This window comes from Lepisosteus platostomus, chromosome 1 (assembly GCF_059453375.1).
Source record: "Lepisosteus platostomus isolate fLepPlt1 chromosome 1, fLepPlt1.hap1, whole genome shotgun sequence".
Classification (NCBI taxonomy): domain Eukaryota; kingdom Metazoa; phylum Chordata; class Actinopteri; order Semionotiformes; family Lepisosteidae; genus Lepisosteus; species Lepisosteus platostomus.
This window is the reverse complement of record NC_142611.1, coordinates 61494553-61513389: the sequence shown is the minus strand read 5'-3', so window position 1 is coordinate 61513389 and position 18837 is coordinate 61494553. Positions and strand designations below refer to the sequence as shown.

The window sequence follows — 18837 nt, the reverse complement described above, 5'->3', positions numbered from 1 at the left end:
TTATTTAGTAAAAATAATACATTTTTGTAGAACCCATAGTGTAGCAGGACAAGTGAGCTAAAGTGATTTTTGCTCCTTGGACTCCAACTTTGTTGAATTCTCCTACTTTTGGCACACCAGAGTTTAATTCTGTTGGAGATGGCTAGATGGCGGAGATCTGGGAGTATGCCTGAGAGAAAGACAGGCCATGCACAGTAGATTTGGATTTACTACTCATGGAATGCTAAAAAATAAACCATTTATTATTGAAGAAAAAATAAAGAAACCTTCTGTGTTGTGTCAGACACTAATAGCACTCTGTGATCATAGGAAATGGAGCATTAGAAAAGTGTATTTATGTTATATGGTTAACTCAAATAAATAATAAAAAGTGAGGCATTAATTATTCATATTAGGTATTCGTTAATTTCTCTTCCAGGAATGCACTTAGCATTCTTGTTCAATTCAGGCACTTTTGGTTAAGCAGTTGTGTTAACTTCCCTGTATCTTCATCATTTTTTCACCCCCTTCAGTTAGGGGTACTCCTTAGTTAGGAGTAGATCTTTTGAACTAAGTAGATTAGATGCATGAGCAACACAGCAGCCTATCTATGCTACTCAAGAAGGATGGGATTTGGATCTAAAATAAGACACTAAGCCTTTTGAGCCTTATGCTTATTTACCAAGTCAGTACAATTCAGTGTCCCTGGACACAGGCATTCACCACTCCAACTGTGGGAGTCTGTGCCATTAACTGAAGCATCTAATAATAAAGGCCCGCAAGAGCAAGGTTTCTTCGGTTTCCATGACAGTTATTAGGTACTGTAGAAATAAAATTGGCTTCCACACTGCACTGGGGAAGTCTAATGTCAAGTCTCACACTAGCAATGACTTGCATTAAGCTATCTTTGTCAACAGCAGGATTTTCTGGATGAGTTCATTTGTTTCTGCAAATGAATTCTAAACATTTTCTAAACACTCTAATGTGACTGTTTTTTTCTCCAGAATTGTTTGTGATAGAAACGACGTGGAGGATGCAAAGATGTGAACAACTGTGCAAATAGGTTGCTTTGGAGGAGAGAAGGAATAAGGACCCAATAAGGCACCAGCCCCTGTAAGATGCCACTCCAGCAGATCTCTGTGGTCCCAGCCAGGGAGACGGCCAGCAATGGGAGAAGTTCCAGCCGGAACAAAGACAAAAACAAAGATAACGAGGTGAGGAACATGTGGTTCTGAATTTAATAGCAGTGAGTACAAGCTAAAAACTGAGATTAAACTATTTGCCGTATAGTTTATAGTGTTTGTAAGATTAGATCACTTTTATTTCTCTAATTAAAGAGTTGTATGAGAAAGAATTGTATGCTTGCTGGTACTAATCATAGTTCTCTTCAGTTGTCTCTTGTATTTTCTATCATTTCCTTTCTTTTTACAGATTTTAAATGAATGCAATATGTATTGCTTTATTTTAAAAAGATGTGAGATAATTTGAATTTTTAGTTCAATAACCAAAAAAAATGCAGAAGTGATTAAAATAATTGTCAACTTCCTAGGGCCCACACTCACAATGTTCCTTAACGAATACATCCAAGTCTGTGTATTGTGTGCATACCTCTATTATTTTGATAATTGCATTTCCCATTAAATGCTATGCAAGAGGTAATTAACATACATTCAGTGTAAATAATACATGTCTTTCTTATATTAAGCCCTTTTCATATATACATGACAGTACAGAAACGCAACAGAGATTAAAATTCTTTAAAAACCTGTTCAAACAACATATTCATGCTTTTATTGATTCATCATATGCCTTTTACTCAGACATAGGAGTCTTCATTGCTGCATTGTTTTTAGATTTCTTCTTCTGCCAGAATTTGAGATTGATTTAAGTTACGAAAAGCTATTTTAAGTGATTCACATTTTGAAAATGTCCTGTATTGATACTCATGCAGCCTGTTGTCTTCGTAAACAGTGACCTTATGTATAATAGTTTAATTGTGCATTTGTCACTTTGATAGCCTGCAAGTGAGTAATCCACGTTTTTGTTCAGTCTTCTTACTTTTATATTACATTATTGAAATGCATCGTGTCACAAATGTGAAGTAAGTACCAGTTCCCTTGCAACTTCAGTTTTTCGATAATTTTTCTATTCAAATATCACCTACACACTCCTTGACACTATCCCAGCCTTTAGTATAGTAATAATTCTGGCATCTATAAACCACCTCACAGGATGTGCTTAGAACTATAAAAACTGTAGCAGTATTGACAATTCATACCATACACTATAGTGCTTCAGTGGGGTACTGAGCAAGAATGATGTAAAAGAGCCTTTTACTTCAGTTAAACAGGAAGGTTTATAGAGACCGAACATGAAATTAAAACAACCAAATTAAAAAAACAACCACTTTATATTTTATATTAACTCTGGATTTGGTTTGCGATTCTAGCATATTCTAATGTGTGATATGGCATTTTCATTTTATTCTTGCATGGACTTTATATACAGGTTCGAGTGGGAAGTTGTGAGAGTGTGCAGGCTGAAAAAGAACATGTAGTGGTTCATTTCGCACAGAAAAGTAGAAAGTAAGATTAAAACATGCTTTGGCCGTTGAACCTTTTATTGCTTCCTCTTCATTATTGTATCTTCTTAATGTAAAGGATAGAAGTATGAGGTCTTTTACACTATGTTTAGGTTACAAATGTTGCTCAAATATACAGTTAAAGATAAATAGAAAAATAAATCCTTACTATCCAATTACATTTTCAAGGAAAAGACAAATTTGGATTTCCATGTGCTAGTTGCATTTACTAAAAACCCAGTTCCAAAAATATCTGGCATGTTAAGCTCCTTGAAAGAAATCATTTAAAATCTTTATTTACCTTGATAAAAACTTAAAATTACTTATTTATGTCAATTAGCCAGTTTTATATATATATATTCCTTTAAAACAAAATTACTGAATTTATGTTATGGGAAATTCTAATAATATAGAATAGCCTAAAATAATATATATATACTATATTTATATAAAATTATTTTATAATATACGGAGAAGCATACAAAATGCCACAGATTCTCATTTAAATTCTTTGCAGTTGTGCATTTTTAATTCCTCCCAGTGTATGTCGAAAGGGTAAACAAGTGGAAGGTATTTGGGCTGTCTTTGTATTGTGATACTATAAGAAAAATAATGCTTTTCAGCAGACTCATATTCACACCCTACCTGAAGGCATATTACACCTTGTAGGCATGTTATGAGCTTATTTGACCTTTTTAATAAGGGTTAAGAGACACTGGTAAGAAACAGTCCTTGTTAAAGTAGTAAGGAGGTGGCTGATTGCTTCTGACTCTTGGTCACTTAATATTCTTGTTCTTCTGGATTTAAATGCAGCATGTATACATATATCTACAGTGGCATCCGGCTGCATGGCCAATTATCTGGGACCTTTTGCTGGTTTGGCTCCTATTTGACAAGCAGGAGTCAATCCCTAAATCTTGTCTGGTCTTAATCTGGTGCTGTCCCACTTACTTTTATTGTGTAGTATTGACATGCTTCCTCTTGGTCTCATCATTCACCGTCATGAAATTTGGTTTACCTGCTATACTGGTGGATCTCATTATTTATTTGCAGACCAGATCAGATGCAGCTGCAGCAGATTCACTTTACAGGTCTCTGTTTCACATTTGAATAGAAGGCAGCGGAAAATTTTAAGCCAAGATGTGACATGAGTGAAATCATACTCCCAATATTAGCTTTGCGATATTTTTGCGGATGTTTTTTTTGATAAATCAGAAGAAAAAAAACGAAGTTAGAAAGCTTAGTCATACGTTTGAACCTGTGCCTTAAGTGCATGTTAGGAATGTTACAAGGGTTATATTTTTTCCATGTGTGTAATGTTGCACAGTTAAGACCCCGGTTCTGCCTGTCTGTGCTGAAATATGAATGTCTTTATTTCATCAATATTAGACTACATCAATACAATACTTCTTGTTGCTTGCCAGGTTAGTCTCCAGTGTTCCCTGTGATCCTGTACTGGACAAAGCCGTTTGAAAATGGATGGAATACCTGTTTGGGAATCTTTTGTAATACTAAACAGGATTCAACATATTCAGACTACTGCTTCTCATGTGCTAACTAAATCTACTCTACATCAATACAGTACATACCTCCAATCCTCTATAAATCATTGAAGCACTGAACCTACAAAAAGCAACAGAGAAACAGCATAGTTTCAGCACTTCAGAACGTCCATCACTTTTAGCTTATATAGTGTAACCAAGACATTTGATCATTTTCATGTAGTTAAGTTACCCTACCTGCACTCTGATTAAATATCTACACATCACTTCTGGTTTCAAATGAATTTCATACAGGGTCCATCAGTTAAAAACAACCAAAGAATGTAGTAGCTCTCTTTCAAACACAATAAGTGGTAGAAGTTACTATTCATTAGAAGTTGTAATTAAACATATTGTATCCAATTCCACCTTAGCTTCTACTGCTCTTGTAGGCTGATATATAGACTTTTCATTATTCACTGTTAAAACAGATGGCAATATAAATTTAAAATGTTGTGCACACAAAAGCGACATTGACAGATCATGAATATTATTTTTATTTTTTGTTTTTGTTTTAACAGTGGGTTTATATCACTGTGTTTTTGCATCATGCCTCCTGTGAACAACAGGCACAACCATGAATCCCTTGCAGGGGGGACGTGCAGAGCTCTGCTTGCTACATATAAAATTGACATCCATAAACAGAAAATAAAATTGATTTGCCACTCTGTGCTTTTTTTTAGTGATCACAGATCATCGGTCAAGTTTAATAAGCATAACATGCACTTATGCACTCTTCAGGAAGCTGACCACTCTTCAGCAAACTTAGAACAAGAACAATCAGAATTTGTAAAAGCTTGCATCTGAACAGCTATCTTTGTAGTTGCTTCCAAGTACTCAAAAAACAGTAGAAGTGCTCTGTTAACAACACTCATAATAGCATAACATTCTTAATAACTCTAATTTCTGAGTTAATTTTTTAAATGGAAATGCGTAACTGGAGATTCAGTTAATCTTTAACAAGATGGCATTGACCAAACTCTGTCTGCTTTGTTTGTTATTGTTTGCTTATTTCTCTGTACTGTATGTCTGTTTAAGTATGACTGACAGGATTTATTGCAATTATGCAAAAGGGTACTGAATCTCAATCTACAACCAAAGTTGATTTTATCATCAAATTACTTATTGATTTGAACGAGCAATAAGATGCCTTGTTCGCCTGTTGCGCACTCCAGACTTGGAAATGGGGCTGATAAGAACTCCAGCTCAGGAAATGTCATCTCCGCTCACCACCACCAAGCCTTCTTTTGTCGATCGGCTCTCTACCAAACAAGAAGGGTGAACTGGCTTCATTTATTCAATCAGTATAATTGAATGATTCAGTATTTATTCACTGAAACCTGGCAGAGTTCGTCGGTGCCAGACTCTGTGATGGAAATGCAGGATTTCTTTTTACTCTGGGAGACCGTACTAAGGAAGCTTATTAACGCCATAGAGAGAAAAAAAACATCTTGTTTATACGAGATACAGTAGTATTGCGTTTATATAGAAAAATATATCATGTATATGAGAGAATTATTATGTTTAAACAAGAAAATTAACGTGTTTCAAGAAAATATTTAATTTGTGAACAATGTCGGCTACTATATTTTGCAATAATATTGTCCTGTGCGAAGTAGCATTGACTTTAACAATAGCAGAATATTGTCACACTCATCTTTTTGGAAAAAAATAATCTAAAGGAGCAAAGGTTGTTCTGTCTCTTGTCACAAACTGCAGGCTTTTTTACCTGCCCAGAGAATTTCCCTGGGTTGTACGAGCAGCTGTTTATATTTCACCGGATGCAAATGCAGCGGCTAAAATCACTGAGGCAAAAAATTCATATCCAGACTCCATTGTCATTGTTTTAGGGGATTTTAACTTGTCAACCTGAGAAAGGTTCTACCGAGATATAAGGAGCAGATAGAAGTTGCGAAAAATAGAACACTTGATTGTTGCTACCACACTATCTCTGATGTATACTTGGCACTGGTCCATGCCCTTCTCTGCCAGTCAGATCATACTGCAGTATTTCTTGTCTCAAGGTATAGGCGGAGATTTTATGCATGTAAATGAACTAAAAGAACTGTAAAACAGTGGTCATCTGAGACTGAGGAAGTGCTAAGGGATTGTTTCGATATCAGAGATGGGAACGTGTTTAAAGAGGCCTGTTGTGATCTTAATGAGCATACTGATACAGTGACATCGTATATTCACTTTTGTAAGAGTGTATTCATTCCTTGCAAATCAATGTGCAATTATAACAAACCCTGGTTCAACAGGGAAATTAAAACCCTGTGGAAAATGAATTCCTACAGGCAGTAAAGAGGACCAAAACTGAATACAGGAACAAGCTAGAAAATAAATTAAGCACCAGGTACAGTCGAGGCATCTGACAAGACCTTAATTTAATCACTGACTGCAAGGTGAAATAAGGTGATCCCTTTCTCCCAGACAAGATCAATGAATTCTACTCCAGGTACAATGTACAAAACAACATGAAACTGACTGTACCTAGACAGCCAATTGAGACCCTCCAACCACCCTTTATAATTCAGGAGCATGATGTAAGATGATTTTTCCACATACAGAACAGCATGAAAGCTTCTGGGCTGGACCTTGTTTCAGCAGCTGAAACTGCACTGCTAACATGGCTACCAATACCTAGGAAATCCACTGTGATCTGCCTCCATGTCTACAGACCGTAGCCGTGACGTCTATTTTTATAAAGGTTTCTGAGTGACCCATAGCCAATTTCCTGTCTAACATGCACTTGGACCCATGCCAGTTTGCCTATAGAGCAAGCAGGTCAATGAATGATGTAGTCTCTCTGGGCTCCATGATATATATCTCAACAACTAGAATCACCCAGCACATCTGTCCGGTTCAACTTCATTGGTTATAGTTCTGCTTTTAACACAATCACCCCTCTCAGTCTTTTTCAATGAGCTAGAAGAGATGGGTCACACGCTGTGTTATTGGCTACTGGATTTCCCTTGTGATAGGAAGCAGGTGGTGAAGCTGAAGGATACCATCTCTTACCCTCAGTATAGGCGCTCCTCAGGATCCTGTCCTCTCAACTCAAACGATGAGCTTGTATGCAGGAATGAAATAGATGAATTTGTTGAATGGTATAGCCTTAATAACCTGGAATTAAAAGTCAATAAAACAAAATAACTTCTTCTGGACTTTAGGCAAGGCAAGAGAGCACTCTCATCATTATCATTAATGGTCAGGTTGTAAAGGTGGTGGAGAATTTTAAATTCCTTGGCACCACCATCTTCAATACTCTAAACTGCGAGGTCAACACAACCATTATGGTCAAGAAAGCTTACCAGAGGCTATTCCTTCTGAAACAGTTAAAGAAATTTGGAGTGTCACAGGAAACAATGACCCTCTTTTACAGATCCATCAAAAGTGTTTTGACCTTGTCCATCACTGTGTGGTATGGTACCATTTCTGCCAAGGATAAGATGCAGCTATGGAGAGTAAGTTATATCACCTCCAAAACTGTAGGATACAACCTTCCCTCTGTGGACTCACTCCATGCAAAGTTTTAAAGATCCTCTTCCTCTCTGCCCATCCTCTGTTTACTTTCCTCCCCTCTGGTAAGTTGCTTGGGTGTATTAACATAAGAGGAACTAGGTTTCATATCAATACCTACCCAGATGCTATAAGATTCAAGTACCTCGTACTTTGATTTTGCATTTTTTCTTGTCTCATTGTTATTATATCTGTTCTCACTGTTATTTATCTAATTACTAGTGCATGTTAGGATGATATGAGTAGATGTGCTGGGGTGATGTTGTTTATTACTGGCTATAAGTTGTATATTTGTGTTGAATTTGAATTTGAGGTTTGGGTTTTATAATTAAACTTTACTAGACATTTAGTTTAATTGAAAATAGAGTGAATATTTTACGTACATTACCTGAGCTATACTGTATATACTGTATATTCAGTAGCTACCTATCTCTGATTTCTTTTGCATCTTTTGTCTGCATGCTAGGACGTGTGTCTGTGATATCCCTTAGGCATAATATAGGGGCAAAACAAAATGATTAGTTTCCTCTACGTATGCTTTTCTCATAAAGGCTTCAAAATTTTATCTAATATTATAAATGAATACAATTCCTGGAACAGCATGAATTCACCATTTGAAAATCCTATGAAGTGATTCATTTTAATTTCTTTCACAGAGTGTACATGACCCTTTTCAGACATTATAATATGAAACTTAGAATAGTCCCTTGTGAATACAAAGCTCTACAGGCAATTTTTCACACATTTTAAAAGTGTCAACATGTGGCTAATTTTTGGAGAGTTCAATATTTTAAACAAGAATATTCACTGCTTTCATCCGCTACTCTTGATAAAATAATGAATCACAGCAGCAGAAATCACTGGCTTGCCTTTCCGAGGCTAAAATTATGTTGGTACTTTGTTAGGAAAGCAGACATTCCCTCCTCTGGCTGGAATCTAGCCTCCCTTAACACTATTTATGTGAAAGGTTCAAATAAAGAGTGCTGGGGAAAGAACAGTAAAGAAATGTAGTGATGGAATTGAGTTTTTTTTTAAATCATCCTGTCTTCATCGTTAGGCATTCTTCCGACTGTGCCTTTGGCCCCCGGCAATGTCTCCTGTGTTTTCGTCTTTTTCCATGCCTCAGATATTGCCACATTGTCTGCTGTGCTATGGTCCACACTTCTTTAGGTGTCTCAGTTGCTACCCCAGCAGGGGTGGAACCTTCAATTTGTCCCTCTTTTCTGCTGGTGTCCTACCAGACACAGTGTTGGCCCTTGACATTCTCTCTCAATTGGGAAATACCTTAAATTGCTCCTTTTTGATTCCTCATTTTATGATCTGAGTTGAAGCCAAGGTCAAGTGTTTCAGTAAAGATGCGAACCCCTCCCCATTCATAATTTATATTTGTTATGACTGGTTTGCTCGGACTGACATCCGCGTCTAAAGTCAGGCACACAATCCAACTGCTGATGCTTGGCAGTTTTCGGAAACTGTCAGGGATTGCAGAGGAGAGAGGGAAAAAGTGGCGGAGAGAAAAAGTGCTGAGAAAGCCAGGAGGCAGAACTGAATCAAGGCATGGAAAAAGACTAGAAAAAATCAAGGAAATGACCCATGGGGAAGTTTCAAGCAGAACATGGTCAAGGCAAGTTCAGGTAATGGGAGTTTGGGGTTGGAAGTCAGGAACAGGGAATATTCTAGGTTTTGTTCATAAGAACTGAGAGACGCAAGGACAGATCAGAGCATAGTGGTCTCTCGGAAATCATCTTTCAAAGACCCTATACTAGAAAGACATCAGAAGCCAAAAATGTCCTTAAACCTGGTTCTCACATTACATCAGCACTCAATATAGACATATTTCTTTCTAATATCGCAATTTATTTATAAATTAATTGACCCATCTCTTTAGCTCCATTTTCAGCTATGATCCATTCTCATAGTTTCATTTTTTGTATTTCCTATCCCATACCTACACATTTTTCTCCTCTCTTTCCATCCAAAAATAGTTTTTTCTTTCTTTTTGCTTTTTAGCATGGTGTCAACTTCTGCTTGTTCTTTGTAGCTTGAATGCTGACAGTATACAGCTCTTCATTCTGAAGCAAATCAAGAAATGGAGTTTGACTCACAAATCTATACTTACATAATAGTCTAAATTATTGTGAAATATAAAATTTTAAATTAAATTGTTTATTTAAATAAATGACCAAGTCTTGGTGATATTGGTGACAGAGGAAATAAGTATTTTGTTGTTTTGTTGAAGACAATATCTACCCTTCTTCACACTGATCACATAAATTAAAATTGTACAGATTTAAATTTCCACAAGGCCCTTGTGCTCAGCCTTTGAGTTACAATTGAAATAATACCTTTTGATTTCCATGGAGAATTATCGACTTTCAAAAATTCCTGCATTAGTTCATTATCGGTTTCTTCCTATTGTAACGCAACGGGGGCTCAGGCGGGCGCCCTTGCCGCATCTGTTCGGCCCCATCCCGACTGGAGGCTCGAACCCGGGACTTCCGCGTCTCTCTGCAGCGACCCAGCCCCGTGAGCCAAAGAGAGATCTCTCCACAGCCCAGTAGCTGTGGTCCTGCTATCACAGGGAAGGGCGGTGACGTCACCCGCTCTGGTACGCCGGCTCTTACACACACTGCTTGTCGGCCGTAAGCGTTACACTCTCCCCCGCTTAAATCGCTTTCCCGGCGAAGGGCTATCCCGCCCCGCTTCTGACACCAATGTAACGCCACGGGGGCTCAGGCGGGCGCCCTTGCCGCATCTGGTCGGCCCCATCCCGACTGGAGGCTCGAACCCGGGACTTCCGCGTCTCTCTGCAGCGACCTAGCCCCGTGAGCTAAAGAGAGATCTCTCTACAGCCCAGTAGCTGTGGTCCTGCTATCACAGGGAAGGGCGGTGACGTCACCCGCTCTGGTACGCCGGCTCTTACACAGCGCCTGTCGGCCGTAAGCGTTACACTCTCCCCCGCTTAAATCGCCGTCCCCGGCGAAGGGCTATCCCGCCCCGCTTCTGACACCAATGTAACGCAACAGGGGCTCAGGCGGGCGCCCTTGCCGCATCTGTTCGGCCCCATCCCGACTGGAGGCTCGAACCCGGGACTTCCGCGTCTCTCTGCAGCGACCCAGCCCCGTGAGCCAAAGAGAGATCTCTCCACAGCCCAGTAGCTGTGGTCCTGCTATCACAGGGAAGGGCGGTGACGTCACCCGCTCTGGTACGCCGGCTCTTACACACACTGCTTGTCGGCCGTAAGCGTTACACTATGTTTAGTGTTTTGGAACTCAATATGGTCAAGCAAGGTTTCCATGGAGAAAACAATTGTCTTCCCCATGGAAGGCTTGTCATTGCTGAATGACAATGCTGTGAACATCATTATGCCAACATGGGAATTAGAATATTAATATACTCATAATGATTATCTTAGCAGAGATTATTTAACAAGGCAGGATATTTTAATGAGACGTGGCATGGTGGTGCAATGGTTGGTATTTCTGCCTTGCAGCGCTGTGCCCCTGAGTTAAATTCTTTGGGTATTATCACTGTGGAGTTTGTATGTTCTCCCTGTGTTCACAGGGTTTTCTCCGGATGCTTCAGTTTCCTCTCACAATCTTCTGGCTTCGGGGAAAATTGGCCCTGGTGTGAGTGTGATTGTGTCTGTGTGAGCCTTGCGATGGACTGGCATCTGGTCCGGAATGTATCCTGCCTTGCAGGCGTTGATTGCTGAGATAGGTTCCAGCACTCCCGTGACCCTGTACTGGATAAAGGGATTAGAAAATGGATGTATGAATATTTTAAAGAAACTTGACTAGGAATGTTTGTCATGATATCACATTGTATCACACACACACAATAAAAAGTCTTCATTCTTGTCCAACACAAGAAAGTTGGTATTGTCCAAGATTTGTTTCTTTCTTCACTTGTTAATGTTCATCTTTATAATCCACATTTTATTTACCACGACCAATAAAATCACAAGATAGCAGTGTTGCCACCTTGTAACCTGATCTGGTCAGGACTAGGATGGGAAGCCTCTAGGGAAACACATGTTTGTGCTGTTGGTGGAAGAGTAATAATAATAATAATTATAATTGCTTACACTTATATAGCGCTTTTCTGGACACTCCACAAAGCACTTTACAGGTAATGGGGACTCCCCTCCCCCACCACCAATGTGCAGCATCCACCTGGATGATGTGACGGCAGCCATAGTGCACCAGAACACTCACCACACATCAGCTGGTTCCCATCATGGGAACAAGCTCACCTAGTTCCCATCCTAGTAGAAGGCACTCCTCCCTGAACCAGAATATCCAACCCAATGCCTCAGTATGTAGGTACTGAAGTGATATCACCTCAACAATGTCTATCTGGGAAGGTCACTTGTTCTTTGTAAAGCTTTCAATTTCCACAGTTTAAATTTCTGGGTGCGGCTTTAATTCAGGCATGACTTACATTCAGATAAATATGGTATAAATAAAAACTAACACACCCAGAAATGGAATAGTGAAAGTGAAATACATGGACATTATAAATAATTTGATGCATCACTGAAAAATTTAATATTTTAAAAGGTTAGATTAATCATTATGTGTTATTAAAGAGAAGAGCTTCTTAATTCCAGCAGTACCTGTCCTTATTAGACAAATCCAATAGTTCACTCACTTTTAAATAAAGGAAAACTAAGAAAGTAATGAGATATAAAAGACTGCTAAAATGCGTCCAATCCAATCCAATCAATCCAATGAAATGTCAAAGGCTACCAGTTGGTTTAAGAAATCTGTGGAGTTTAATTTGCTATGGAGTTGGTGGCTAATCCATTAGGGCCTGTGCAAACAAAACGCACTGTACATATGATTCAGTCAACAAAGACAGACCCAGACTCCTCTTAAATATTGCTTTTAGTTCTCTTTCTCCATGTTAAAAAAAATAGGTTTCCAACAGCAGGTACATATCACATGCTGAGAATATCAGGTGATTTTCTCTTAGTATGAGATCAAGAAAAAAGCAGTGAGCTTTAAATAACAATGCTGGATAAGGAATAATACTTCTGACAGTAAGATCAGAAAACAGAGGGGATCAAAGTTTTTTTGTTTTTCTTGTTGGAGCATAATTTGCAGCTTTTTGAAAAGGAAAAACAAAGATTTAATACTGCAAAGTTACTCTCTCTAAATACACAAAATCTGCAACAACGTATTAGAATATTTTTATTATTGTCTTACAAAACGAAGAGTTACTCTTCCACAGTGTATTTGCTGAAGCAAAATCTTTTAAAGTACTTGTCTTTATTTCAGGCAATTCTTAAGGAAACACATGGCATTCTTGGCAGTATGTGTTTTGTGCACAATTATTATACTTGAATTAGCTATATTTTTTGCTTATCTTTTTTGTTTTTGGTTCAAACTACTGAAAAATAATTTTGATATAGGAATAATTATTTATTCTTAACATTTAATTCCGTCATCTGTTATACATATGGGCAATTAAGTAGAATTGTGTGCACCTTTGTTTGCAAGATCTTCAAGAAAAATAAAAATAGAAACAATTCAAGAATCCAGGATCATCAAATACAATACGTAATGAGATTCATGTCAATGATATGAACATGTATCAATATATTATATTATTGCAGCACTGACAAAATCATTAAACTTTTAATTGAATTCACATTTTATATTCTCTTTGCAATCTACAGTATATTTAGGAAACAGTCTACTGACTACTATTGATGCAAAATGCTCCCATATTGCTTTGTAGGCAGACAAAGTATGGTCATGCTACCTTTTAAATTAATATTGTGGAATGTTATACCATTAGAAAAAGCCTTTTATTAAGGAAATTGCAAAGTATGACCTTATTTTTGACTCATAAAAGATCAAAGTTGATCTTGTATTCACAAAAAAACATCCATACACAGAAATGTGCACATTTAACATGAGTTTTATATAGCGCTCTATTACCCTTCACTCATGTGGTTCACCTTTGTTTTCCAGCCACTTGACTTTTCCTCTATCTTACTATTGAGGCCTTACTTGTCAATATATAAACCATGAAAAATTAATTGCACTCCTAAGTACAAATGCAGGGGCTTGTAATGAATGAGTCTCTCATCTCCTGTGAGACTCTTCTGATTATTATTACAGCAGAGAAAGAAGTTTTATTTTGAGCATAAGGCTTACGAAATAAATTACTTCAAGAGAAAACATTCTTATAGGTCTGGACGATTGCACTGCATTGAAATAGTTCTGGAGATTCTGAGATGTTGTTATTTAGAAGGGCTTATTGACAAGGTAGCTTAAGACCGATGCTAAGACTAGTCTTGTTTGGTTCTTGGAATGCCAAATTACCAAAACAGTTAAATGTTAATGTTAAATGTTTTATGATATGGCTCCTGAGTAACAGAACAGTTAAAGGCTCTCACCCAAGCAAAAGTCTGAGTTGAGTGATCCTCTCTTCACAAGTGGACTGTGATGAGAATTGCACAAGCAGTATCATACTGTACATTTTGGCTGACCTATACTATCTCCTGGCTACCCCCACAAATCCCTAAATGATTTCAGATGGATGGGGACGTCAATAAGGGAAGCCTCTCTCCTCAAACTGTTACTGAACCACTAGTATGGGGCTGCACAGCCTGTTTAAAAGATGAGTATCTCGAAGCTGGGCAGATTGGAGGAGTCTGCCAACACTTCTCTTTCTCTCCTGTGGTAACAGGGCTTGGGTGGTTATATAAGAAAAAGCAAGTGTTTTTGCAAATTGTTTATTAATCATTTGGTTATGTTAAGGCTACATTTTGCCATTTTTGTAATGAAACACATCCCCCTTATTTCTGTAGAAATCAAAAAATCAATTTAGTCATTTGAAAGTTCAGTTGATTTTATTTCTTTTTCTAGTATCTGTGTGCCATATTGATCTATACTTGGTGTGTAGATCTTATAGTGTTAAAGCCAGAGATGCATTGTAAAACCACCATCAACTGTACAGTATATGCAGAGTTATTGCTATCATAGCTTGGGATCCAGAACACATGACCCTCCACTCTAACAGATATATTACAATCAAGATGTCACTTGTAGCATTAAAGTAAGTTCATATTAAAGCTTGAAGATGCACTTGAATTAAAAAGTGAGCCATGTCCACACTCGCTAGCCAGTCTTAAATTTGTATGTCAATACATTTTGCTCATTTACTTTGAATAAGGTTGCATAGTCCCCTGCCAAAAATCTTACGTTCCTGTGATTACAGGGTAGACACAACATTGTATGGATTTTTTTTCTGTTTGTATTTTGTCAACACACTTTCAACAGCTTCTCCTTGTCAATGGAATCTCTCCTACTTAGATTTGCTGCGTACAGCAGTGCCTCTAACATCTGAACATCTGAGCTTAATCGTGATCTGATCTGGTCAGACTGCACAAAAAAAGTTTCAAACCTATCATTCAGTATCACCTTTGTGCTGTCACCAAAATCCCCAGAAGTCTAGGTGCATCTCTGGGAAGAACAGTGGGATAGTGAAATGTGCAGACTTCTTAATGTTAAACCTTCAACAAGACCAACTGGATTTGGTTTGAACAGACACTGCATGATCTGTCTCCAAAGTAATGGACATGGTTGTTTTCTAGCCAGTATGTTAAATATGGGCCTGATAATCACCTCTACCTCCTCCCTGAGTGGCCAGCACATTGCTAGAGAGTATTCCGATACAGATGCAGATAATTTCCTGGCACATAACTGCCCATCCAGAGCATTCTGGCCTTTGGAAACATGACAACGCTGTTTGTATTAGACAACAAAATTGACTCTGGGCCCCAGCGCTGCAAAGCAGCAATGCTAACCACTGCGCCACAGAGACTGCACATCAGATGAGCTTGATTTCTCAATAAACAAACCTAACAAATTTAAAAAAATCCTCTTTAAATCTTACTTTTCAAGAGCACATTGCTGTCAGTCTGAGGAGACGCTGACAATTTGACATCACGTGCTTTTGAACTAGAGGGAGTGAGGATTCTTTTATCTGTGAGCTGCACAAGGACAAGTCATAAAGAGGATTTTGTGTGAAACAGACTTGATATTTAATTCCACATAATAATGTCTCCGAAATACAACTCGTTCTTGGTCTTGACGTAAAGTGACCTACATCCATTAAGCCCACTTTTCAAACTTCTGACCAAGACAAACCAGCTTCATTGTTGCCATACTCTTCAAGAAAAAAATGCTAAAAGATATTTTATTTTTTCACAAAGAGCTTAATAAAACTGATCATATTTTTATCCCTGATGTTTCGGAATGGCTAAGGCTAATTTACATTTAGCATGTAAGAAACATTTAATAGTTCTACAAAACTATACTGTATACACAGTGATAACAACGTTCCAGCAGCGGACTTATCATAACAAGCACCACCGCACATGTTAAACCATCACCACCCGCTGTACCGCTCTGCACTCAGTTCTATTTAAACCCTCTCAACTCGCTACGCGCTGCTCGGTATTGATTTCTATCCTAGAGAGCTCCTACCTCGCTCCTTTTTTGAAAACCTCTTTTGCACAACCACATTCGGCTTTTGAACGTACCATTGCTCTTGACCACAAACTAGCCTGTCGATTCGAATTGGACACCTGTGTTATTTCTGCCTCTACCCTCTCCTTCGTCTGCATAGGATCCTACTACTTCATCACTTGGATTTGTTACACATGGTGGCTAAAAAGGCAAAAACGCAAGATCGTCTTTAGCTACAAGATGGCGACAAGCTCCCAAGGCAACCCATCATAATTCAATAGTGGGAATTCCACATGCAAATAAATAAAAAAACACAACATGTGGAATTTACTTCAGTATTGCACAGTCCTCTGGGTACCAGTGAAAAGGTTTAGTCTCAAGAGTGAGCATTAGCATTAGAGAAGAACCTTGGTGTTATAATATATGCAAAATGAGAGTGGCTCTAAGCTTATATTAGGGGTAATTGCCTTAAACCTTTACCAAAGCACTCTTCCTAAACAGTAGGAAAAACCTTCCAAAGAGGACTTTAGTGAAGGTTTAAGGTAATTATTGTAAAAGTTGCAAGCACTCTTTTCATGTCATCATAACACAGGGGTCTTTCTCTCGCTGTTTTGGAGCTTATATAACCGAGGACCTTCCATGTGAGAAGTTTGGAGCAGACTATGTTTTCTCTCGCTAGACTGATCTTTTATATTCAGCTAGGGTCATGCAATTAATCTGATACTTATTTTCTAATCAGTTGGCATTATGTTTTGTTCGTTAAAATAAACATTAGTTGTCCTAGAAGACTGTATCATTTCTTTAATAATAAGATTTGGTTAAATTAAGATTTTAGAATAATAGTACTTATTTACAGTATCAAATGAGAGCAATAAATAACAACCTTAAAATTAGAATTGAGATGATTTTGTATTGCTTTCTGGTAACTCTCAATGAAAACAAAAACATGACATTTTTCATTTACTCCTAATACAAGGTACTAGAATGAAAAATGTTATAGGACTGTATTTTTTTTTAATTAGAATGTCTGGTTATTTGTGTTATATACAACAGATGCCAAATTCAGAATCACCTATGGTGCTTTTAAGTTGCAGGGCATTAATATCTGTTTTTGGTATGTGAAAAAGTACCCTTTTCAATATTTCTGCCAAGGATAGCTTCAGCAAGCTTTCCAGATTATTTGTGCTGCTCAGCATTGCAATTGATGAGCCTTATATCTACCTGTCTTGTCTTTGTCAGGTGCCACTTTGATTTCCTTAACTGGATGATCATAGCATGAGCTGTCAGGCTGGTTCTGTGCTTGATCTTCCTGGGATTACAAAGGAAGGAGAACAAAAAGAAAACAATGAATTGTTTTATTTTTTCTGGTGCCAGTTAAAATTAATATAAAAGTAAAAGTAAAGGCCAATGTTAAATGAATTTGCAATACTTCGTAGCTCTATGGCGATAAAATGCGCTCTTGTATATTATCTTATGAGATGCATTCTCAAAAAAAAACAAAATGATGGCTGTCCTTTTCAGCTTGGATTTTCACGAATGTCTTGGGTTTTATACAATATTACCCTGTTGGTTCACTAAAAGTGTGGTGACTACTTCTTATATGTTTAAGAGAAATCATCTTATTTTTTTATTTTCCTGGCTTTGCAACTAGATTGCTTGAAGCATGTTGTTTAGTTTTAGTCAGTTTTATCATTATCCATCATGCCTACTGGAATTAAATTTTCTGTCCTTTAATAAAATTCTCTTGTTTAATGAGCATTTCACAGTCTTTAGATGGTAGTGGTTTGCATATTGAAAAGCCATTTTTCCATAAGTCACAATTTCTACATACTGTAGGTACTGTATGGCTGATCTGTGATTATGAGTATAATTCAATTTCTCACTACTGGAAAAATGTCTTCCAGTTCCATTGCTGTGTATCTTTTAGGGTTTACAATGTTTGTAAAGGTACTAAGTATTCCTGTTTTCCAATGTCACAAACATACTATTGTTTTTTTTTTCTTTTTTGGCAAGTTATTTTACACGGCATGGAAAAACATGCTACTAAATTTCACTGCAAATTAGTGGGTTTTGAATGCCTCCCTTCTAAGTTTTCATAAACACATTGTACTGATACCACCATATTAAAAATTAAGGCAATAAAACCTTTATTAGTTTCATATAAGACACGATCCTCATAGTGTCATATATAGATAAGATCTCTCTTTCCTGAGTATCTCCATTAATGAGTAAATCATTTGGGGATGCGGTTTTGCACTTCTCTCTCTACTGTGCAGCCAGGCTGCTGATGCACAATGTCTCCTACGCATCTCGCAGGTGGGTGCCACACTTCAGTGCTGAATGAAGTGGGCCCCCTCCTGTGCATGAAGCATTTGAAATTCCTTTGTGTTGAATAGTGCTACATAAACACAATTGATTATCATTTTTATCATATTTTAGATCAAGGGTAATAGAATAAAAGTGCATAGGGTAATTTTGTCCACGATGGTTTGATCTTAAAAACATATAATTGAATTCAGCTGGCTGGAGACTTAGTTTAATCCATGCTTGATACTGAATGTTAAAATAGAAATAACCATTCTAAATTAAATTTCTCATCAGGCTCTGCTCATGACCTTGGAATTGCAATTGTCTCATATTGTGTCTTCTGAAGTGTACAGCTCAGAATATACATGGTCAGTATGTTCCAATGAATACGTAATGTATTTTGTTTTACAATTCCCTCAAT

At 37.6% G+C, this 18837-nt stretch overlaps 1 protein-coding gene across 3 annotated transcripts in view; it reads left to right on the top strand.

The window, feature by feature from the left end:
- The window catches only part of marchf1 (membrane-associated ring finger (C3HC4) 1), a 136714-nt gene that overhangs the window by 75517 nt on the left and 42360 nt on the right, over window positions 1-18837 (top strand). For 2 of the 3 annotated variants that reach the window (XM_088633301.1, XM_088633305.1), the window contains exon 2: window positions 999-1193. In XM_088633301.1, the coding sequence (XP_088489427.1) occupies window positions 1098-1193 (96 nt within the window). In that variant the 5' untranslated portion in view covers window positions 999-1097. Of the gene's footprint in view, window positions 1-673; window positions 798-998; window positions 1194-18837 lie in introns of those variants that run through there. The other variant, XM_088633302.1, reaches the window with a different exon arrangement.